General features: G+C 39.0%; 1 protein-coding gene across 3 annotated transcripts in view; it reads left to right on the top strand.

The window, feature by feature from the left end:
• LOC135477691 (partitioning defective 3 homolog) overlaps nt 1-22,654 on the top strand; it is a 64,107-nt gene extending 41,453 nt beyond the window's left edge. Inside the window, exons 6-19 of one of the 3 annotated variants that reach the window (XM_064757879.1) lie at nt 1,276-1,466; nt 1,981-2,106; nt 2,773-3,425; nt 3,891-4,030; nt 5,276-5,419; nt 10,490-10,723; nt 11,312-11,959; nt 12,795-12,970; nt 13,294-13,445; nt 15,005-15,103; nt 18,824-19,042; nt 19,963-20,116; nt 21,125-21,280; nt 22,473-22,654. In XM_064757879.1, coding sequence (XP_064613949.1) covers nt 1,276-1,466; nt 1,981-2,106; nt 2,773-3,425; nt 3,891-4,030; nt 5,276-5,419; nt 10,490-10,723; nt 11,312-11,959; nt 12,795-12,970; nt 13,294-13,445; nt 15,005-15,103; nt 18,824-19,042; nt 19,963-20,116; nt 21,125-21,280; nt 22,473-22,527 — 3,147 coding nt within the window. In that variant the 3' untranslated portion in view covers nt 22,528-22,654. Of the gene's footprint in view, nt 1-1,275; nt 1,467-1,980; nt 2,107-2,772; nt 3,426-3,890; nt 4,031-5,275; nt 5,420-10,489; nt 10,724-11,311; nt 11,960-12,794; nt 12,971-13,293; nt 13,446-15,004; nt 15,104-17,514; nt 17,608-18,823; nt 19,043-19,962; nt 20,117-21,124; nt 21,281-22,472 lie in introns of all 3 variants that reach the window. The other 2 variants (XM_064757880.1, XM_064757881.1) reach the window with 2 other exon arrangements.
• Nucleotides 22,655-24,304: the final 1,650 nt, after the last annotated feature.

Genomic DNA, 24,304 nt, shown 5'->3' on the forward strand with positions numbered 1-24,304 from the left:
TGAACATTTTTTTCTGTTTTGTATGCTAGTGAAATGTGTCAGAGTTTTCTTGCCTGGACTCCAGGGGTAGTACCTTCACAGAGGCCCCGCGGTAAACTGTCTTTGGTGTCAAGTTTCTAGCTGTCCAGGAAGTCAAGGCTTGTTGGTTACAGTAACAGCAGGGTTTTCGGCTCTGATACCTGTCTTCTGCTAGAGGCAGAGTACAGGGTACCTCCATTTAGATTTCTTCATGTTGTATCAGCAGCAGTACCTGTACTTGGTAGATCTGCTTGCACCGCTGTAATAACGCACGAATGGACTTCAGTGAAGGGTGCTTCAAACAAGCTTTGGATTGTGGTGAAAACTTCTGTAAGCAAGCTCTGGGCAGTTTCTGGCAATTCTTGGAGCAGTGAAAACCCTGTTGAAGAATATTATCTGCATTTCCTCTCATATGAACAGATGGAATTCAGGGCTAGTTACTACAAGTTTAGTACAGGGAAGATGAACTGGCCCGCATTTCAGAATCAGCAGTATTAAACCACAGAAAGAATACGATTTGTATCTCTGGGAATGGAACATCTTGAAGAGAGCTGAAAAACAAGCTTTGGATATTGGTTGTAAAGATATTGCTTCTAGAGGACAGGTTAAACCAAGTGGCTACAGAAGGTTTTTTGTGTATGTCAAGGGTTCACATATATAGTGGTCTCTACCAGTGCATGGTCTTTGAAGATAACTTCAAACAGTCTTTTGAACTAGAGTTCAAGGAAACTTTGACGAAGAAGAGCGAGTGTTTAAAAGGGGCTTTGGACTTGCTGGAACCATGTTGTGGAAGGTACATGTACATGTATATGTATATATATGGATATGATCAGACTGCTGATTCACCAGTAGCAAATGTCTATGCTTGCGTGGCTATTGAAATAAATCATGAATTAAGAAAATCAGGGTTATTGTTTTCAGGTAATGCGGTTTCCGTTATTGTTTGTGTGACTTTCAGAATATGTTTGTGTAGCAATCTCAGAATAACTACACCAGTTCTTCGGCAGGTTTTTTTTCCCCACAAGTGTGATGTGCTGTTTTGCCTTTTTTTATGTCCTACGAAAGCACACCTGTTACTTTGAGTATATCGGTATGTCCTGTCACAGTTTTGCTTTCTGTGCAATAATTGCTCCAGATATTGTTTAATTGTGATGAAATCTCATCTGCAGATTGTTGTTATGGGCCCTCAGATCAAGCTTTACAACAGACAACTTTTGTACACTTAACACTGACCATAAATTCTGAATCTTCTTCCAGGGTCAGGTTGAAAGGTCAGAACCTGTTGGAGGTCTGGCAACTTCAGGGAGCAGCGAAAGTGACCAATCCCAAGAGAGGCCGTCCTTGTCTCAGAATGGTACTGCGGAGGACGGCAGCATTTACATCGTTCTCCCAAACAGCGGAGGTCCCCTCGGTATACATGTGGTGCCAGACTTTGATGAGAATGGGAGGTGAGATTTATGGGAATCTCTGTAAGGTTTCATTGTCTTGCATCTAAGTATTCGTCTTCGTGTTAAATTTCTTGCAAACCTCTTTGCCATCATTTATGTTTTTGGGGGTTTTCATAATGTTGAATTGTATGTGTTATTATTTATTAGTATTATTATTATTATTATTATAGTGTCACATTTTATTATATTTTTCAAGCTCTTGTGAGGTTTACTCATAATGGTCATAATACTGCAGCCAATCCCTCAAAGACATAGCTTTAACACTAGTTAATTAAGTCAAATTTCAAATATCTGTGGCTGACTTTTTGGCACTGGAAATTCTAACACATTGGCCTTGAGATAACATGGAAGAGACGGTCAAAATGTTCATTTTTACTCAGGAGAAGACTCTAAAATCATATTTTAAATTTTGACTTATATCAAATCTGGCTTTTTGGAATCGGCACCTGTTGTTCATGTTGATTCTCAATTTAGCATCACTTGTCATGCTCCAAACTCTCCATCTCTCCACCAGTGATATGGGCCTCATGATACAGAGTATAGAGAAAGGAGGACGAGTCCACAAAGATGGCCGAATGAAAGTCCAAGACAGAATCGTTGAAATCAACGGAACTCCGCTCATTAATGTCAATTTCGCAAAGTAAGATTCTTCTTAGTCATCAAGGACTTCTTCTTAGTCATCAAAGATTTCTTCTTAGTCATCAAGGATTTCTTCTTAGTCATCAAGGATTTCTTTTGGCCTTTTTAGATATAGGGAGATTTTATGAAATAAAATGATTCTTTTAATGCCAACATGAAATCTTTTTTTGGATGACAAATGAATCAAACTTCACCAACAACTGAGCCTGTATGATGGGGGAATAAACCTTGACTTTATAAGAAGTGATAAATTTCCGGTTAAATACTGTAAACAAATCTAGCAGGGCATTGTATATGTAATTTGTACTAGATAACTTACATGCATTTAATCTGTAGTTTTCATGATTCCTGCTCAGATTTTTCTCCAACATATATGAACATTTGCTGTTTGTATATTAACATTTGCTGTTTATATATTAACATTGTTTGGTGGCACTGTTTGTAAGGAAAATCTGTATGAAGATGGAAAAGCATCAGGAGTCATTTTTCTTCTCTGTTTTTGGGAAGATATATCCATATACATGTTTTGTGGACAAAAGACTTTGATCAGCATGCACAATTCTCATGTAAAAATGAGAATTCTCAAGAATTTTCTTGAGAATAAAAAAAGTCTCAAGAAAAATCTGCCTTTATCTATTTTGACATTTGTCATTTCTTTGTGTTTCAGAGCGCAATCAATATTTAAAAAAGCCATGCAGTCTGATGAGATACGGTTACGTGTTTTGAAGCGTGATGCTCCACCCCTTCCTAAACAGCCGCCCCCAGTATTACCAAAGGGAAGGTCGTCTTCAAGGAACAGTAATCTTCCTTTACGACCTTCACCTTTGACCTTGCCCAATACGACAGCGCAGGAAGCGTCGTCGGGGAGGTCAACAGACTCTAACAGTGATAGTGACACTCAGAGGACAAGTTCCTCAGCAGAAACCGTCAATGAGAGAACACCAGCTAATTCGGGGACAGACAATACTGTGTATAGTAGTGATGGAAACAGCCAGTCCAAACCCAGGGTGCCAGCGCCAAGGCATTCTGGGAAAAGTGCTCAGAGCGTTAGTTTTAACACGAACTCAAACGGGAAAATGTCCCAGCAGAGTCGGGCGACTATGCCAATCAAACCGGGCCCGCCTATCAAGGCAGGGGGCGGGGGTCCAGTGGTGAATGGGACACGGAAAACGCCCCCTGTCCCACCCGTCCGTCATCCATCCACCTCATTATCACCGTCATCATCGTTAACTTCCACGTCATCCAGCCACGAGCGCGTGCTGACCGCTCCCACGAACACTCGCAGAATAGGCAAGAAAATCAATATACAACTCGTTAAAGGTACGTTTGCAATCATGTATTCTGAGTGCTTTCTGAGATTTATACAAATAATGTCACAAAGGGGAAAATTTGTCAGTAACTTATCAAGGTCAGTGGTTTACCCCACTTGCTCTCCTGTTTCCTCCACCGCTAAAACTGACCACCACCGTAGTAATGAAAAATTAGTGAGTATGGAGAAATAATATTTAATATAAAACAATATAAATATATAATAAATAAATTTACCCTCAGTGTTTGCAAACAGAAAGATTTTTTCATGTGCATGTTCCGTTAGGTGCTAGGAAATGTATGAAAAAATAAGACAGATTTTTTTTTTTTCAAAATTCTGTTAATAGTTAAACAGGGAATAGATGTGTAAAGATAGTAAGTGAACAGTTTATGTCTTACCCACTTTTGGTAATTAACTAATAAAAGTGAATTTGTGTCTGTATTTTGCTTAGTTAACAAGAAGCTGTCTTGTTTCAGGTCCCCTAGGGTTGGGATTCAGCGTTACCACTAGAGACAACCCTGCCGGAGGAAACTGTCCCATTTACATTAAGAATATCCTTCCTAAGGGTGCGGCCATCATTGATGGGCGTCTGAAGTCAGGAGATCGACTCCTGGAGGTGAGTCACACGGGGAAATGTGTCATTAGGTGGTGACCATGCATACAAAGAAAATGTGTACAGGATATCACACAGTGAAGGTTGAGTGAGTGAGTGCTTGGGGTTTAACGTCATACTCAACAATTTTTCAGTCATATGACGACGAAGGAATCATTAGGGTGCATGCACGTGTAATGTGCCTCCTTGTTGGAGGACGGATTTCCACCGCTCTTTTATTTAGTGCTGCTTCACTGAGACGACTTACCGAAGGCAAGTAAGGCGCCCCGCCCGAGCCATTATACAGATACGGGTCAACCAGTCGTTGCACTATCCCCTTCATGCTGAACGCCAAGCGAGGAAGTTACAACTTCCTCTTTTAAAGTCTTAGGTGTGACTCGATCAAGGATTGATCCTGGATCTACCGGTCCCGAAGCTGATGCTCTACCAACTGTGCTATCCGGGCCGGTCAGTGAAGGTTGAATACTAGAAATATTTTATGAGTGAGAGATGAAAATGATAACCCATGAGAGACAAAGCGCTATCATATCCAGATTTCTGGGGTATTCAGTCTTCACTACGCAGTATTCTGTTTATTGTTTATATTTTGACATTATCATGGTTTTGTGTATTTGAACAAGTTAAGCAATATTTTTAGCTAAAGACCTTGTATATAGCACGCCATTGTACATTGTTGCTTGACATAGGAATAATAAAGCTGATTAAACTTTTGATATTTTGATGTCATCCCGCGGAACTCCGATTACTCCGAACTCCGTCATAAAGCAAAATGATTCTTTCTTGATGTCATGGCATCTAGCTGTGAAATATTAAAAGGGAATGAAGAGAAGTGAGTGAAATGTCACTTTTATCAGTGAAGCACGTTTCATCTTGATATGAATAATGGTATCCACTTTTTTAGCTGTGATCCATAGATCAATAAAAAAACAAAAACAAAAAAAAAGACAAAAAACAGAGCAAACTGTTTATCCCTGTTTATCTTACTCTGGTGAATTTGAACTGAAATGTTTTGCTTTTGTTACAAAGTTGTAAATAGTTTCATAGTGGAAATATTCTGCTTAAATGTATACCTTCAGTGGAACGTTACTGTCTGAAAGTTGAAGACATGAAAACTGAAGCAAAGAAAATAAAAAAAAAACCTTTTGGGAATGATTTACACATACATTGACTTCAAAATGATGTCCCTTTTTTTTACGTTTTTTTTTTTTTTTCAGTCATTTATTTCATCACCTTTGTGTTAATTTCCAGGTGAACGGCGAACCGATGACCGGGAAAACCCAAGCAGAGGCTGTGAATATCTTACGTAACACCAAACTGGGCAGTTCAGTCCATATCGTGGTCTCCAGGCAGACAGACACTGCAGATGACATGTTCAAAGTTCCCAGAGAACTGGTCAGTGGGTCTCTTTTGCTCTTATCAAAGATAGGAATAGATTTGTGTGCAATTTTGACGCTCATGCCTTACTAAAATTTGTTCCATTGGTTGGAAAACTGTAATAATGGCCTTAAAAAGCACTAATTGGTTTGCAAGGAACACTTATGACTAAAACTGTTAGTTTGAAATGAACACCTGCAACATACATGCATGATCACATAAAGTCATTTGGCCAAGAACATAAAATAAAAAAGTCACACCAATGTACTAAATGGTGATAGTGCGGGTCTCACCCACCATGTCACAGAGTGCCACAAATTTAACGGCGTGACAAAATGTACCAAAATAAACAGCTTATGGGCCATAGTTCAAAAAACGGACATTCTGTGATGAAATTAACAAACTCAGATTCTGTCCAGTGCATTGCTGTTGTTAACCCTAAGTGTACACATCACATGATGATGTACTGTTTGCATTGTCTGGAAGTTGACACTCCACTTCCTTACCATGTGTCACCATACATCACCTACATGTAGGCAAGGGTGTAATTCGCATTTGTTATGATCTGCTCACTTAGTCAGAATCACTGAAGCAGAACATTGGGGGGAGGTTATTGGTAAACCAATATGTCACGTGATTTTTCTCATGGTATTATCACAGTTAATTGAAGTGTACCCAGCTGTGAATGTGATACCAATCCAAGGTCCCAAACAACAGGTTAATTCTTTGTGGGTATAATCGAAAAAGCAATATTTGCTCAGTAAAACTGGGAAAAGTGTTGTAAGAACATTTGCCCCTGGGGCGTTGGGTTTTGTTGTACCTGAAAGTGATTCTTAAGCTTGTAGTGGCGGAAATGGGGCCTGTTATATTTTGTTGTTATCTGTACGGTGTAGTACTCTGTTGGTATGAGGAAAACTGCACGTGTTTTGACAGTGTCAGTTGTGCTATATACTATTGTTACCACCCACACACTTCGTTTACTCACGCCCTCCAGCTGTGTCCTGGTAGTGGAACTAGCAGGTCATGTCAGATGAAAAGTTGGTCGTTTTACCAACAGTTAGAGATGTACACATGGCAGAAACAGATTGAGAGACGAAAATATTTTTTTCTCTGCCTGAATTTTTAGTGTTTGTGGTAGCTGGAATAATTGTGTGTTTCTGAAATAAATACATTCCCATTCCTTTCTCAAAAAAATTTTGAAGAACAGAATTGGATAAAGAGACAGGCATATTGTATTTAAGTAAATGTGCTCTGTATTATAGTACACATACATTCATGAAGTGAAAATATCAATACAGGTCAAAGGTTAAAAACTGTCAATGTAGCTTAACATTTTAGACTTTGGTCTACTTGTAGCCAATATGTTAGGTGGAGAAATTTAAAATCAGAACAACCAGGGCGTACTTCGGTAAAAAGTTAAGATGGAAATGTGTTCACACCATGCACATATAAATTGTAAATTGGTTGACAGGTTTACATTGCACGCTGTGTCCGTTTTGAATGCCTCTGTTACATGTGTATTACAACAGTTGTGTAGAAGTCCGAGGTGGTTATTAGAGCATTGTGTATGTCAGAACGTAGTAAGTAAATGTACAGCGAATAACTTGACATTTTGTCTATTATAAAGTTGGACATATCCTACTGAGAAAATTTAAGCGCAGCATTAAAAGCAATAGTTTCTGACATTTGTTTGCCTCAAAACAATGCAAAAAAATTTTGGGAAAAACATTGAAGTCATTTACGTTAATATGTATCAGTAGTGTTTCTCACGACATACATGTAAACATACACATGTAAACATACACATGTAAACATACACATGTAAACATACACATGTAGCTGTCCATGTTGTATTCTGCATGTATGCAGTTTATTTCAGCTTCTAAGTACACTCAACAAAAATATAAACGCACAGACCAAAAAATGCCATGTTAAAATAAATTCTCATGAAACATTCTAAATGTTAGATGAAATACAGCATCACCTTGCTGGGTGTGTATTTTCAGGTGTTGTTTAGTTGCTTTTAAAAAGGAACATCTAAATGATATTGATGTTGTACCTTTTTATTTATTTATTAATTTATTTATTTTAATGTTTGGCGTTGTTTTGAGCTTGTCGTCATTTTTTATTTTTTTGGACATAGGTGCGTTAATTGATGTTTTAATCTTTATTGTTTACTGTTAGTTTGACAATTAATGTGTCCATCTTTTTTTAAAACGTAGTCTCTTTTCTTGGCTTGATTGACTAGTATACATAGAGTGTAGTATGTTTTATGTGTTTTTTGTATTTGTGTTTTATTTTCATGCACTATATGTACCTGTAGCACTGGCAGAACAGTGTGAGTGCAGTGTTTGTTTTATTTTAATTGAGCTTGTAAAATGCTACATTTATTTCACAGATTTATGTTGCTTTTGTTTCCGTAGCAATGTTTTACTGAGGGTGATCAACATATAAACACTGTAAATCTTCAACATCTTCACCTCTAAAGCCCCTTTTCCAGTGTAATTTATGTGTACAATTATAAGGAAAATGTGTTTGTGTCACTAAAGATGGAAACTTCATAAACTGTGCAGATTATCTCCCTGCACCCCATAGTTTTCTAGGAGAGGCTCAAAATGTATGAATGGTAGTGCTGTTAGGTACTGTTGTAACATACATGCTTACCATAACTCTTCAGTCACCACTGAGACTGAGATCGGTTTACACACACAATTAATTTATTAAATTAATTTGGCCGTTTATTTGAAAAGGTATTCCATACAGTACAGTGGTCAGAATTTTCTCATAATACTGTTAGCGAGCTAAAATTCACACGTGGCAGTGTTGCTCATTCTGCCTCACTCTGAGAGTTTTGTTGATCTTAAAAAGATGTTTTGAGGTTTGTTGGGAAGGATTCCTTCTGGAAATATGTACGTTTCTGCACCAAAAGTAATATTTTAAGACTTTTTATTTGCTCCAAAAAATGCATTTGTTTGGATGAAATTATAGATCACTTGATTATACTACATGACTATGATTCAGTTTATGGTTAAAGGTACCTGGTTGAAAGAACCACCTCCATATTTCACAACCTGTACTAGATAAAGCTCCTGTCAATAGTGATTGCTTCTTAATCAAGAACTGCATTCTAACATTCCTAATCAAGAACTGCATTCTAACATTCCTAATCAAGAACTGCATTCTAACATTCCTAATCAAGAACCGGATTCTTACATTCCTAATCATGAACTGCATTCTAACATTCCTAATCAAGAACTGCATTCTAACATTTCTAATCAAGAACTGCATTCTAACATTCTTAATCAAGAACTGTATTCTAACATTCCAAATCAAGAACTGGATTCTTACATTCCTAATCAAGAACTGGATTCTTACATTCTTAATCAAGAACCGGATTCTTACATTCTTAATCAAGAACTGGATTCTTACATTCTTAATCAAGAACTAGATTCTAACATTCTTAATCAAGAACTGCATTCTAACATTCCTAATCAAGAACTGCATTCTAACATTCCAAATCAAGAACTGCATTCTGACATTCCTAATCAAGAACTGATTCTAACATTCCTAATCAAGAACTGCATTCTAACATTCCTAATCAAGAACTGCATTCTGACATTCCTAATCAAGAACTGTATTCTAACATTCCAAATCAAGAACTGGATTCTTACATTCCTAATCAAGAACTGGATTCTTACATTCTTAATCAAGAACTGTATTCTAACATTCCAAATCAAGAACTGCATTCTGACATTCCTAATCAAGAACTGCATTCTAACATTCCTAATCAAGAACCGTATTCTGACATTCCTAATCAAGAACCAGATTCTTACATTCCTAATCATGAACTGCATTCTAACATTTCTAATCAAGAACTGCATTCTAACATTTCTAATCAAGAACTGCATTCTAACATTTCTAATCAAGAATTGCATTCTAACATTCCAAATTAAGAACTGCATTCTAACATTCCTAATCAAGAATTGCATTCTAACATTCCAAATCAAGAACTGTATTCTAACATTCCTAATCAAGAACTGCATTTTAACATTCCTAATCAAGAACTGTATTCTGACATTCCTAATCAAGAAGTGCATTCTTACATTCCTAATCAAGAACTGCATTCTGACATTTCTAATCAAGAACTGCATTCTAACATTTCTAATCAAGAACTGCATTCTAACATTCCAAATCAAGAACTGGATTCTGGCATTCCTAAACAAGAACTGCATTCTAACATTTCTAATCAAGAACTGCATTCTAACATTCCAAATCAAGAACTGGATTCTGGCATTCCTAAACAAGAACTGCATTCTAACATTTCTAATCAAGAACTGCATTCTAACATTCCAAATCAAGAACCGGATTCTTACATTCCTAATCAAGAACTGCATTCTAACATTTCTAATCAAGAACTGCATTCTAACATTGGACCTCACTGGTCAAGGACTAATTTTTATTCAGGACAGCAAATTGGAAGGTAGTGACAAAAGCATTATCTGTTATCCAATGGACAGGCCTTTGAGCAGTGATGCTGCAGCTTGTTGAGGTCAGGTGGTTTGTCAGGTACTTAGGGAAGGGCAGTGGTTTTCATGAGGCTCTGACATCTTTTACCTATATATACCCGATCATTGACATAAAATGAAATATACTTGGATATCACACAAACCCAAACCAGATGAGTGAATGAATCATCATGCAGTTAGATCCATGAGTTTGCAGTAATATTTCAGTTTAAGGGAAAGAAAGATGTACAAAAATGTGAAAACCCTTTCTAAATCATTGCTGTGGATTATGGACCCAGGAAGAAATGCAACTTTTCAGTTGTACATTTAGTCAAGTATGCAATAAAGTGAAAAACTTTTCACATACAGTTCCTCCAAGTGAAAGTTGTTTTCATTTTATTGTACTTAATTACAATTACTATACGTGTAGTTGCATTTTTATGGGAATTTGCTTTAATTTTATTTGAACGCTGCTTTTGTTGTTGTTTTGTTTAATTTTGCTTTGTACATTGTGGGCTTCTCTTTTCTCTCTATCCTTGCTGTTGATGCACTCCTGTCTGCGCTTACCTCCCCTTGATGGCAGAACGATCAGAACACCTGTGTTAATCTGCAGCCTCCTGACAAAGTGAACAACAACGATGACACGGTGCCAACGCCACGCAACCGTCAGCTGCTGGAGCTCGATATCCCACTGAATGACACAGGATCCGCAGGGCTGGGCGTTAGTGTGAAGGGCAAAACGCAAAACCTCAACGGAAATGTCTCAGATCTGGGTATCTTCATCAAGGCTGTCATCCATGGTGGAGCAGCATCAAAGGTAAAACCTGCTGAGTCATCAATATGGCTGACGCACATCGGTGGTAACCTTGACATAAATATACCTTTGTGCATTTTAGTTCCATTGGCTTGTTTTTGTTGATTAATTTTTTCGGTCAAAATTTCTGCATTTGGTGTACAGAAGTTTATCTCTACCAAACAAATAAGATGTAATACTTGAACATGTACATGTAGTGTACTTTATGTTAGGCCTCACCAACAAAGGGAGATAAATATCATAATACTTGGAACTTCAGTGCCAGCTGCCTGCTTCTTAGATCACACTACCAGCTATGGTTATTCATGATTTGTACTTGTATTCTCTTTGAAATCACTCTTACTGATATTGAAGTATGTACATGTAGGTACAGGGCACTGTTGTTGTGTGATTTACAAGAATTGCTTCCCTTTGTAGAGGGCAGATGAACCCATCATTGGTGTCATGTGATTTTTGTTGTGCACCAGAAACTTTAAGGGGGGATAACTTTGTTTATTGGAAATGTTACATAGCCTTTTTTTATTTTTTCACGGGCTGTGTGTTCCTGTAGAATGTGTTGATATATGGTGTCATTTGCCTGCTGTTATACAGGATGGCAGACTGATGATCAATGACCAGCTTCTGGAAGTGAATGCCAAGTCACTGGTTGGTTTGTCCAACACCGATGCCATGGAAACGCTCAGGAAGGCCATGCAGTCGGAGGGCATCACACCCGGATTTATAAACATTAAGGTGGCTCGTAAAATCGGTGCCCCATCCCCTTCCCCATTCGGAGAGGAGGAAAGAGAACTGAAAATAAGATCTGTATCTGAGACGTCGGAATCATCAAACGTGTCCCGTGTGGAAATGGAAGCAGGGCATGATGAGAGTTCGGACAGTTTCGAAGTGAGCAGTCTAAATGACTCTCAGAACCACAGTAGTTTACATTATAACAACAAAGCGCACCAGGACTTGAATAGCTCCCAAAATGTGTACATAAACAACAACAACAAACCTCTCAATCCCATGTTAGATCGGTTACGTAACAACGGAGGGAATCGTAACGAATCCTACAACCGAGCCGTACACGAGAGTATGAATGACAGCAGTCTCAGTAAAATATCCTCGCTGGACGGCAGCATGTATGGCGAGCAAAGGCCACGGTTACCACGTAGCAACAAGCTGACCTCGCCCACTGTTAACTCTGTCTCCAGGGAAACGGTCATTATAGAACAGGATGACCCCTATGCTCAAGTTCAGGTAAGGTGTTACCACCTTTAATTTCTCCCTTCCATTTGTCTTGGTTTAGAAAGTTTGTCAATTGTGTTTGTCTGCTTTGGATTTTAGTGTAATGGCAGTGTCTCCTCTCAGGCTGGTTACGACCCCTAATGACTCATTGTCGTCAAATGATTGAAAACTTGTTGAGTACAAGGTATAACCCCTTGCATACGTATATACTCGTCTTTAGAACTGGCAATATCTTGGTGATTTTCATTTCTCATGGAGCCTCTGGTCAAACGTTTGCTAGAAGGCCGGTGGCTGACACTGGTGTCCATCTATCTGTACATAACACGTCGCGGGAAAGAACGTCCGTAACTTTCTGTGGGTAGGTTGTTCATCCAGGTATCCCCCAACAAAACTGATTGTCATCATGGATGAGTGAGAAATTATGAGTTACCCTATTTCTTCGACCTTTTCGACCTCCACAATGACCAATATTATGTAGGGTGTAGAGAAATCACCTGCACTGATTTATGAAGCTTGCATTTTAGTGACAAAAAGAAATCATTTTTGATTGTCAAAAATTGGCTTATTGGGTTAAACTATTTTCTGCTGTTTACACTGTCTGGTGTGAAGCTCCTTGTTAAACCAGTCGCGTCGCGGGCTCCTGTGGCACGACTCATGAGTTCTTCGTTAGCCACAGTATCTGACATTGCAGTCGAATATTTCAGGTCATTATGATATTGAAGTAACAATTATACGAAGTCAAATCAGTGTGCCTACTGAAGCCTTTTACAGCCCTTTTTGACAAAATACCAATATGTATTCATCCACTCCATAGCACTCTAAAAGAGCTTGCTGTTTTGTTTTGCAGAAGTTTCCTCAGGGCTCCAAACTGCGTCCTCACTCCACCATTGGCATCATGAGGACTAATTCCTATAGCTCAAGCTCTCAAAGCAATGAAGATGGTCCAGAGGGCAGGGCACCGTCACCGCCCGAGTGGCTAATGGAATGGGATAGGAGACGTAGCCAGGCTAAGGAAGACCCACTGTACGTGAGCTAGATAAGCATTCATTCTTATAAATAAATACAGCTGCTGTGAGTTCAAGCCCAGCTCAAGTTGCCTTCCTTTCCAGTCGTGACTGGAAAGGTCTTGTCGGCAACCAGCGGATGTTCGTGCGTTCACCTACAGGCTCTGCCCTCTTTTCTCCCACCATAATGCTGGCCAATATATCCTTGAGTACTGCCTACCACACTTCTATCTTTGTGGTTTAATATTTATTTTTAGCGAAGGAATCATTTTTTTTTTTAACAAAGCCAATGTCATCTTGGATCAACTTTATTAAACAAGATTTTCATGTGATCTACTACAGAAGTCCTGGTGTCGACCCAATGAGAGCCTTCCAACGAGAAGGGTTTGGCCGACAGAGCATGTCTGAAAAACGTAAGGTGAAGGCAAGCATCGACCCCCGAGGGAGCGAGTATTATCAACGGGCTAAACAGGCTCAGATGAATCATCATAGAGGTGAGAAGAATGATAGAGGAAAATTATTATAAAATTATTATTATATTAATTATATATATTATATATTATATTACTGGTAAAATTATTATTACATTTTTTTTTTCTGAAAACAGGGTTTCTTTGACCATGAAAAAACCTAAAAGGTCAAGAACTCCTTTTTCATAAAAAAAAGCCATGAATTTTCCTTTCTTTCAACATTTACAAGAGCATATGTAGAAATGTTATTATGACATGATTAAATCTTGATTTCCCTATTATACCATTCCTCTTCGGCCATACATGAGAAGGTCTACCAGTAACCTGCAGATGGTCATGGGTTTCCCCCGGGCTCTGCCCGGTTTCCTTCCACCATAATGCTGCCCATCGTCGTATAAGTGAAATATTCCTGAGTACGGCGTAAAACACCAATCAAATAAATAAATAAATTATACCATTCTGCTGGCAAAACATGAAGGTAGAAATTTTACTGGTGCAATATTTGGTCTTCAGAATTTGTCATCTTATGTGGTAAAAGTCATGGATTATTGTCAGATTAGGCCCTGAAAAATCCTGAATTTGGCCAACCCTGTGAAATGTTACGTTATATCTGATGATCGAAATTTTCTTTTTGTCCGCATTGGCATAAAACTTTGTTACATATAGCAATGAAGGTGATCAAGTGCATTTTGTGTACTGTGAGTCTTTCTTAAGGATCAGGTGATTTGTGATGTGTTTCAGTGGAAGGTCCATTTTTTTTAAAGCAGAATTTTAATCAGTAATACAGAATAGACTTTTGTTGTTGTTGTTGATTCCTTCCAAACAACTGTGGGACTTTATTTGAATGGGCCAGATTATAGCGGTTCTACCGGACACTGGGATAGGCTGTCATGCACCTGTTACTGTGGGTCTACAGGTGTAAGCTGTTCAGGTACATGTAAAGATATGCACTGTAGTGCTAAGACCCTGCCTCCCAATGGGGGTCCGTCTACCCCACACCTGTTGTCCTAAGCTACTCTTCATATGGTAGTTTGTGAACAAGTATACTGATGTTCTGTGAAACGTATTCCTGGAATTGCACTCTGAGAGATGTAATTGTATGTACCGTATGGCATTCTGTTCCTTGTATCAAGTTGTTGGCTTCAATCTTCATTGTTTGGAGTCAAGTATATGAATATGTATTGTTTGTCTGTCAATTTGTTTGTTTGGCTGTTCATTGTCATGTTCCAGCTTATTTCCAAGAAGGATACAATCTTTCTATCTGTCTCAAAGACTGAATCTCAGCATTGAGTACTTTCATTTGAGCACTGAAAGACTCTGAGTCGAGCATTGAATACTGTCATTCAAGGATTGAACTCTCATTTGAGAAGTGATGCATACACATATAGCGGTTCAGTTGAGTTAAATTATGGGACTGTCTGTCTGTCTTTCTCTTCAGAAGTGAAAGTTCTTGGTCTCATTGATTACAGCTGTTTTGTCATGTTTCGTGATAGGATGAAGATTTGTGGTTCTTTATGTCTGTCTGTCAGTCTGTCTGTAAGTTTGTCATAGTTTACCTGTGTATTACGATGTACTTGTTCCAGTGGATTATGGGTATTATAATCCATACGCCCTCCAGCAACGCCAGTACGAACAGCGAGGTCCGTACGAATGTCGACGGTCCGCCTCCTTCCACGCTCCAGGTCAGCCAATCAGAGCATGAGCAGTGATCTGTGTCATTTTCTGCATCCCCTCAATTTTGGATTTCATTGTATTGACTTGATATTTTTTGAACTTCTATGTTTCTGATTTCTGAGTTTCGATGTTGTGGAAGTTCAGCTCGTGAAGTTTGCACGCGTGTTGTTTCTTGGCATAATTATTTCTTTCAACAGCTTGACTGGATTTGAATTTTTAAGTTGTATTTTAATCAGCTGCATTTGGAGATCATCAGTTTTACTTTACAGCATAAAGTATTTACAGCCACTCAGTTCCCCCTGCACGATAAAGCCATTGTCACTTCTTGTCAATGTTATTTATGTATTAAACCCTCTAAATAGAAATGTTTTTGTAAAGACCTGTAGTCACCTTTTGAAAATGCCTGTGGTTTCTCAACTTGATATTTTACCATGTACTTCCTCTGATACTATAAAGATCTAAAACACAGAGAAAAGATCCATTAGATAGATACAAACAACAACAACTATCCAGGACAGTAAATTATGACCATTGCAGTTAATGTCTGTCTAACTGTATATCTACATATACTTTTTTCAGTGTGTTCACAGTTCTGATAAATCATCCCTGTCAATCAATCAATCAATCGATCAATCAATCTACATGTTAAGTCTCATGATAAGTCATTCATCAGTTTTCTTCGTGTAAACTTAACTTAGATGTCTACCTGTAGTTACCTAATAAACCCAGCTCTGCCATCTACCATGTTAATTATTGAAGTAGCTAGTAGAAATTTGTTTTTCCCGTGATGTGATTTCCGGTCAGAACAGCTAGTGGTGGGAACACTTCACCATGTGTTAAACGCTGCGGGAGCCGCGGCGGGAAAAATCAGCATACTGCTCATGTAGTCTGGCATTTCTGTACATGCCACAGATGGATACAAATACAGTGCCAACCAAAATAAAAGGTCTCGCTGACATGATACCAGCTCACCTCTAGCACACTTGTAGCAGGTTAAGAGCATTCTACTGACATGTAGCAGGCCTATCATTCGAATGTAGGACATCAACCCCCCCCCCCCCCCCTCCCCACCCCCTGGGAATTTTCCCCTCTAGACTTTTCCCCTCCTGGACCTTACCCCTCCCTATGTATCTACATGTATATATGATCAGTGGGAAATGTAAATATGATCTTCTGAGTAAGGTCTCTTGTAATGAATACATTCACAAAATTCAGGTATTTGTCTTCATATGGTGAAGATTTTAAGGCCTCTGTAGCATGTCAGGGGGTCAAAACAGTCGGTTTTTTATTTTCTTATATTCACAAAATTCAGGTAGTTGTCTTCATATGGTGAAGATATTATGTTGATAATCAAAGTGAAACTTCCCATAAAAATGCAGTAACAAAACAGTATTGTGATTAAAGTCTTATGAATAGACCTGTGTTCTCTAGAATCTGTGTTAAGTCATTAATCTTTACACTTAGGCTAATCAGTTCTCTGTCAAGGGATTAACCCAAAAGCCAGGTATACTGGCCCCAGTCATTTTATTTGCATTGGTGGTTTACCCCTCGAGACACAATAATCTCCTGCCTGTTGTTTCAAATGATAAAACATCTGTTTATCATGAATAAGCTGTCCGTTTATTTTGTCTACCGTTTTTTTCCCATATAAGACCTACGTTGTACCAACTGATTGCCTTACAAAGTGTTGATTTAATTGAACTGAATGCCACACATGAAAAAAAAACTGCTGCAAATTTGCCAAAACTCTCCAGTTTGTAAATTTTTTAAATGTTTTAATGACTAAGATCCATTGTGACTATGGATAATAGAGGACGGACCACAGATTTTATCAGATACATTCTTATATAGGTGGGGAAAATGCCCAGAGGGGAGAATGTCGGGGGGGGGGGGGGGAGGCGATGTCCAGATGGAAATGTCTGTACCCCATCATTCACCTTCAACTGCTATGAGTGTGGTTAGTGCAGTTGCGTGTGTTTATGGAGGCTAGCCACAAGCCCACTTGTAGCAGGATTCCACGTATAGGTATCCATGTATATGGATGCCAACCACTAGCTCACCACCAGCCCACCACTAGCCCACATGGGGCTGGTGTCAAGCATTCCACTACCATTCATCTAGCCTTTAAACTGTTGGTCTTGTCTGGGGGGATACAAATGTATTAGCCTGACCTGCTAACTGGATTATTCTTTTAGTGCTACACTGTTTGTTAATGCCTTGTAAATGTATGTAATCTTCACCGTTTTTATACATACATGTACATATTTGATGTACTCAATATATTACCTGTAGCTCTTTTTCTTTTTTTTCTGTTTTTGTCACATGTATGAACTCTTAGCATGAGGGCCCTAGACCCTGTATATATATATACACTGCACCCTATGATTGACAGTCATGTAATGATATGCATATTTTGCAGGCACTACCCTCCCTAGTCCCGGGCCGCTGACACGCGCGGGCTCTGCAGAATCTTTGCTTGGTCGCACTAACACCTCTTCTGTGCATGAAGACAGTATGTAAACACCTGGCCTACTCAATTAACACTCACCTGTTCAGATGACACTAACGAGCTTGATCACCTGGCCATGATTTCTGAAAAAACAAAAAAGAAATAGATAGAACAAAGTTTTGTGTACAATGTACCGAATACCATCTTATCTCCTGCATTTATTTACCCAGCCTTTCACAGTCACCCTGAGTATTGCATGCTCTAGAACAGACGGGTGATAAGTTGGTGAGAAATGATCTGAAGTTATCTATACATTGTGAGTGATTTTGTCTCATGATTTTTCATCAGTTTATGAAAAATTCTATGAAATTATGGATGATTTACTGTAAATCTGCAGAATTCTGAATCTGTTAAATGTTCATGTAGGACGGTTGAAACAGTCTACACCACCTGGATTAGAAAATAGCTGTAGGTGGGACTTGCTAATCAGAAATCGTGGCCAGATTTCCGGTTCATTTTAAAGTAAAAATGACTAGTTACCCCCTTCTGCATCATGCGTCACTATTAAAATGTATGCCATAATGTATTGCATAAAACTTTAAGATTTGTTTGAATTCCTAATTTTCACCTTCTGCATCATGTGTTACCATTAATTTCATTTTCATGTTTTCTTCTGTTTTTTTTGCTCTCTTTATTTTTCGTGCATCATACTGCACCTGTATATTGTAAAGAGAACGACAGCATGCACTTTTGCATTTGTTCAAAATATTATCATCTGAAGTCGTGAATGTTTCTTTCTAAACTGAAACTTTGCCACTCAGTCGTGTGAACTGTATAACATACATATGCACTGGCATTTTTCAAATATTTCCAGGCACTCTATCATTCCTGATTAAACCACTACAACGTTCACGTGTACACCCATTTATCATGTGCAGTTTTATATCTCAAATTGATATTTATTCACCACGTGTGGTTGCTTCTTATATTTAGTAAACACATTTTATCACCCTGTGGAGTATCTTTTTTGAGCTATTCTTAACATTTTAATTCCTCTGAGAATAGACTGGATTCTAGTAGCTAATGCATCTTTAATAAGTCAAGTATTTCCAATAAGATACATTCTATGAAGAATACATTGTAGGTTTCTCATTGCCCAATGTTACTATATGCTCCTGTATGTCAATATGTTGTCATTCTTATGAAAGGGGACATAACTTGAGTAGTTTAGTTATACATGAATGGTGTTGAGAGTGACCTCCCTTTGTCCTTTCATCAGCCACATACAACCCAGCAGTCATGGGCCCGACACTAGGGATGAAGAAGTCCAGCAGTTTAGAAAGTCTAGAAACGGCCATGCAGGACGTTGGCATGGACAATGATGATGACCTCTGGGGTAGAGGGCGCCACATGCGTAACCGGGGATGCAATGAGAGCTTCAGGGCTGCTGTGGACAGGTCATATGACCCGACCAAACTGAATATTCAGATGGATATTGGTGAGTTTATGCAAATTTGACTGATATTGTAGATACATAGCCTCTCCCCACTTCACATTGTTTCACATTAGTGATGTTAAAGAGACTTGGAACACAAACTTGCTTTCAAAAATTGGATTGTAAGAGGGCTTTGTGAAACTTATTTCTTCTGTACCATCCAAAAAGTTTGTTATATGTATATGTATTTTTATATATATTTATTTCATAGTGTGTTCACACAAATTTTGTGAAAGGTTGATCTGCCCTACCTTAGAAATGAAGTAATAAAATGCATTGAAATCTGGAGAAATGTTTTTTTAATAATTGAAGGTGTGTTTGATTCAGGTTTTCAACACGTATCTGATGATGACAATTTTCCATTTAGAGTTTAAAATGCAACAACAAAATAATTCTTCAGTATGTTGACCTGAGAGCATTTTGATGCAGAACAGTAGTCATGCCTGGTGTTAAACTTTAGATGGATAATGGCTAAATCATTTTGGTCGATGTTACCCTTTAGTCAGATGTCAGTCTTTCAATCATTTGTCAGCCTTCCTTCTCCTGTCTGGGGGCCTCCCTGGCTCAGTTGGTTAGCGCGGTAGCATGGCATAATCACCCAGGAGCCTCTCAGCAATGTTGTCCCTATGAATTCAAGTCCAGCTTATGCTGGCTTCCTCTCCCACCGTACCTGGGAAAGTCTGTCAGCAGCCTGCAGATGGTCGTGGGTTTACCCCGAGCTCTGCCCGGTTTCCTCGCACCATGATGCTGGCCGCCGTCATACAGTGAAGTATTCTTGAGCATGGTGTAAAACACCAATCAAATAAATAAACAAATACTCCTGTCTGACATTGTAAGTGGGAGAGTCTCGCACAGAAACTGTAGGGTGCTTAATTAGGAGTGTGCAGTGTTGTATGCATGTACCTACTTGTTTTGTGTTACAGTTGAGGAGGACTCCAGCGAGAATGGTTCTCTGCACCCGGGCAGAAGGACAGGGTCTTCGCGATCCTCCGTTAGCAGTGAGACGCAGGACGACACGCTTAAACGTAAGAAGAAAGACAAGGAGAAAAAAGGAGGAATCTTCAAGGGTATTTTTAAGTAAGTAATGTTTGTTGGTCATGTGATGTATAGATATATTCTCGAATCCTGCAGACAACGTCAAATATGTCTGCTGAGTAGGTTATCTCCCTTTGTTGAGTTGTTATTACAATGGTCATATCGCCTGTACTTCAGTCTTCTGTGAGCACCGGCCCGGATAGCACAGTTGGTAGAGCGTCCGCTTCGGGACCGGTAGATCCAGGATCAATCCTTGATCGAGTCACACCTAAGACTTTAAAAGAGGAAGTTGTAACTTCCTCGCTTGGCGTTCAGCATGAAGGGGATAGTGCAACGACTGGTTGACCCGTATCAGTATAATGGCTTGGGCGGGGCGGCTTACTTGCCTTCGGTAAGTCGTTTCAGTGAAGCAGCACTAAATAAAAGAGCGGTGGAAATCCGTCCTGCAACAAGGAGGCACATTATACGTACATGCACCCTAATGATTCCTTCGTCGTCATATGACTGAAAAATTGTTGAGTACGACGTTAAACCCCAAGCACTCACTCACTCCCTCAGTCTTCTGTGCTGTATTGATGGATCTTTGCAGGATAAATTCATTACATGGTGACTCAGTGATAGGATACGCAAATATATGGTGTCATTAATCCACATATTGTGCGAGGCATCTGTGACGATTACCATATATTTGCGTAGTCTATCCCTGAGTAACCATGTAAACTGATAATATTTGTATATTTCTTCATGAAAGAAAACAAAAAGAAGTATAACAGTTCTTCATTTAGATGTATGTATGTTTCAGTCTTGCATTACCTGGGGGCGCTTCACTTTTCTCCACCCACAGATCTGACCTGCATTGTAGAAGTGAATATTCTTGGGTATGCGGGGGCAAACAACAATTAAATAAATAGATAAATAGATAAGCATGTCTTTGACTATGATATATACATTAACCCATTCTTTTAGTTCATGAAATACCTTTAAATGTTTACAGCCTTGTTTGACAGTGTTCACCATCATTTGAATATTATTTTTCTGTTATAATCGCAGATTTGGTAGAAACAGAAAAAGCGTAGAAAACCTGCGCGCGTCTCCATTTGAAAACAATCGTCCTCCCTCCACCACTGATCATGAGTGGCCGAAACAGACAGCTGATTCAAGAGAGAGAAATCCCGCAGCTCGACCCTCCCATCAAGAACAGGCCAGGTTGGTGACGGAAACTAGTGCTGTATTAGACGTGAACTGTACTAAGACGGGTTATAAAATACACAATCATTTCGCTGAATTCACATGAATCTGATTGATATGATATAAATTCTGAGTGTTTTAAATTGCTCAGTCTAGCTCTCACTGGTTTGGCTGTGGTCTTCAGCCAGGATGTTTCTGATATGCGTACCTGGGGAAAACCAGTGTCCGATTTCTTTGCCCAGTTTCCTCTACCTTCAGACAGAAACCTCAGTTGTACAAGTGACAAGTTGTACATTGGTGGGCCTTGACCAATAAGGCTTCATCTGCTAATCTACAAATCTGCCTGGTTATCTCCCACCATAATGCTGACCATATCAGTGAAATATCTTGAGAACACATAAAAGTGCAATCAAATGAATAAGTCTAACAAACATTTATGCTTAGCTTAATCTGACTCAGCTATAGTCTTGTGTTAAGAGGTTTGTCAGGCACCTAGCAAGGCTTTCTCCCACCATGTTTCCTCTAAGCAAGGTTTCTTCCCACCTCTAAGCAAGGTTTCCTCCCACTATGTTCCCTCCCACCGTGTTCGCTCTAAGCAAGGATTCCTTTCACCATGTTCCCTCTAAGCAGTATTTCCTCCCACCATGTTTCCTCTAAGCAGTGTTTCCACCCACAATGTTCGCTCTAAGCAAGGTTTCCTTTCACCATGATTCCTCTAAGCAACATTTCCTCCCAACATTCTCCCTCTAAGCAATGTTTCCTCCCACCATGTTCGCTCTAAACAAGGTTTCCTTTCACCATGTTCCCTCTAGCAATGTTTTCTCCACTCAAAAACCTGACCTCCATCATGTACATATAAATATTTTAGGTACATGTACAACTACTGTATTTCAAGTTTAGTATATAAAAATGAACATTCAGATCTTAAAATGATGCTGTTGATTTGAATTTTTTTGACAAGAAATTAATTGAACTTAATTTCTTGTCAGCTTGACAGCCTTATGAGATGGATGAATCAATCAGAATCAAGCAAAGTGTGCAAAAAAAATAGTGAAAAATGCTAAACTTTGGGTGAAGTGCAGTATAGGACATAATTGGCTGAACAAATAACCAAATATGTTAACTACATGTATGCTATAATATCAGTCAAGCCTCATACGTAATTGAATCCTGTTAATGACATATGTTTTCCTGTTTGTTTCTTCATCAGGCTGGAAGACCATTATCGCAAACTTCAGGACAAACAACGTCACAATGGAGCATGATATACAAGGCAGGGATCGCCATAACAACTACCACTACAATCAACAACAACAACAGCACCACGAACAACAACAACAACAACATTATGGTTACCATAGCCACCGGGAAGGGCACGACCAGGAGAACCGTGCGCCAGAGTTCAACCCTGACCGAAGCCTGCAGGAGCTGCCAGTAGGAACGCGCGCTGAGCGTATACAGCAGATCCGCGCGGAACACCAGCGCAAACATCGGGAGCGGCACGGCCATTACCCCCTGGAGGAACAAGAGGAGCTTTATGAGCAACAACTGCAGAGAGAGGAACGCAGGGTACCTATACACGACTGGGTGGGCTCACACTTTATCATCCCAGCATGCTCCTGCGGGGTAGACATGGGGTTAGAGCATGCATGGGTAGTGGGTGGGACCTGGCCTTGATGTCTTGAAACAGACTTAAATTTGAGCGAGAGTAAAAGACAGTTTGTTTCTTTCAAATGTGGTCAAGCCACTCAGCTCTGACATTCTCTTTTGAACATTTACAGAAGAAGTAAAGTATTTGACCTAAAATTTCATCTTAAAAATTGGTTTGACCTAAAAAGTTCATTTCTAGTGTCAGATGATTCATTTATTTGTCTGATTGATGTTTTATGCCATTGTGTCAATTGAAGGTCATAAAATATCATTTTGAACTTCTTTTATATGGTATGTGACCAAACCTTCAAAGGTTAATAGAATTTTAAAAAATCTAAACTATATTTCTCATCTTTTTAATGCTCAAACTTAAGTGCGTTTCGTGAATCAGGTCATGTTGTGCAAGTGTATTGAGAGCCTCTCCAATATTAAAGTGTGGTTATCTCCCCCTGACAAGTCATGACATGTTTCTGACTCTAGGGATGGGAAAGATATGACAGCTTCTAAATCATTTTGTTGACTTTTATTGAGGGTATTTGGGAAGCATAAACACCTTAAACAATTTAATGTTTTGTCCAAAATGATGTCAAAGGGAGAGTCTACACAGGGATTTGTTTAGAAGTCAGGCCTAAAGGTTACATTTGCCAGCGGATCTAAGGGAGATAACCACATTCTAGGAATGGCTGTATGTATGCATGTAGTTGCAGCTTATATGTTACATGCCAGAATGGGCATGTAGAGGGAGCTGTCATTATTTCACCCAGAGGCAAATGTGATTAGGTGATGGTCCTTACGTGTGATTATGTATATTAAATTATAGTTACCTCTTAATTAAATGCACAGTGCTACTGCTGTAACTAAACTGGCAAGACTGGAGAAAGTCAAAAAAAAAAATAAATAAATAAATAAAAAAAATAACTGTAACGTATAACTCATCTGCATGCTTGGTAGGCTAGTCTCTTTGTGCTTGCAGTTTGTCCTTTTATTTGTGAAAGTCTTCAAATTGAAAGTAGTTTTCATTAGCAATATATCAGGTGCTAGGTTTTTAATTGCATGTGGGTTTGATTTGTTTGTGGGGATTACATGCCAGATTTCCTAAGGCCACAGTTGCATGTATTTTGCCTGTTTTGTTGTGATTGCGGTGGTTTATTTATTTATTTTATGTACTCAAGATTATTTCACTTGTACGACGGCGGCCAGCATTATGGTGGGAGGAATTCGGGCAGAGCCCAGGGGAAACCTACGACCATCCGCAGGTTGCTGAAAGACCTTCCCACTTGTGGGCGGAGAGGACTTATGCTAACCCTCTTGACTGCTGTGGTGTTTGAAAATGTCAGCCATGATATCTTATCTTTATCGTTGGCTTGGCTTGATAAGTACATATAAATGTAT

This window comes from Liolophura sinensis, chromosome 11, assembly GCF_032854445.1.
Source record: "Liolophura sinensis isolate JHLJ2023 chromosome 11, CUHK_Ljap_v2, whole genome shotgun sequence".
NCBI classification, from domain to species: Eukaryota; Metazoa; Mollusca; class Polyplacophora; order Chitonida; family Chitonidae; genus Liolophura; species Liolophura sinensis.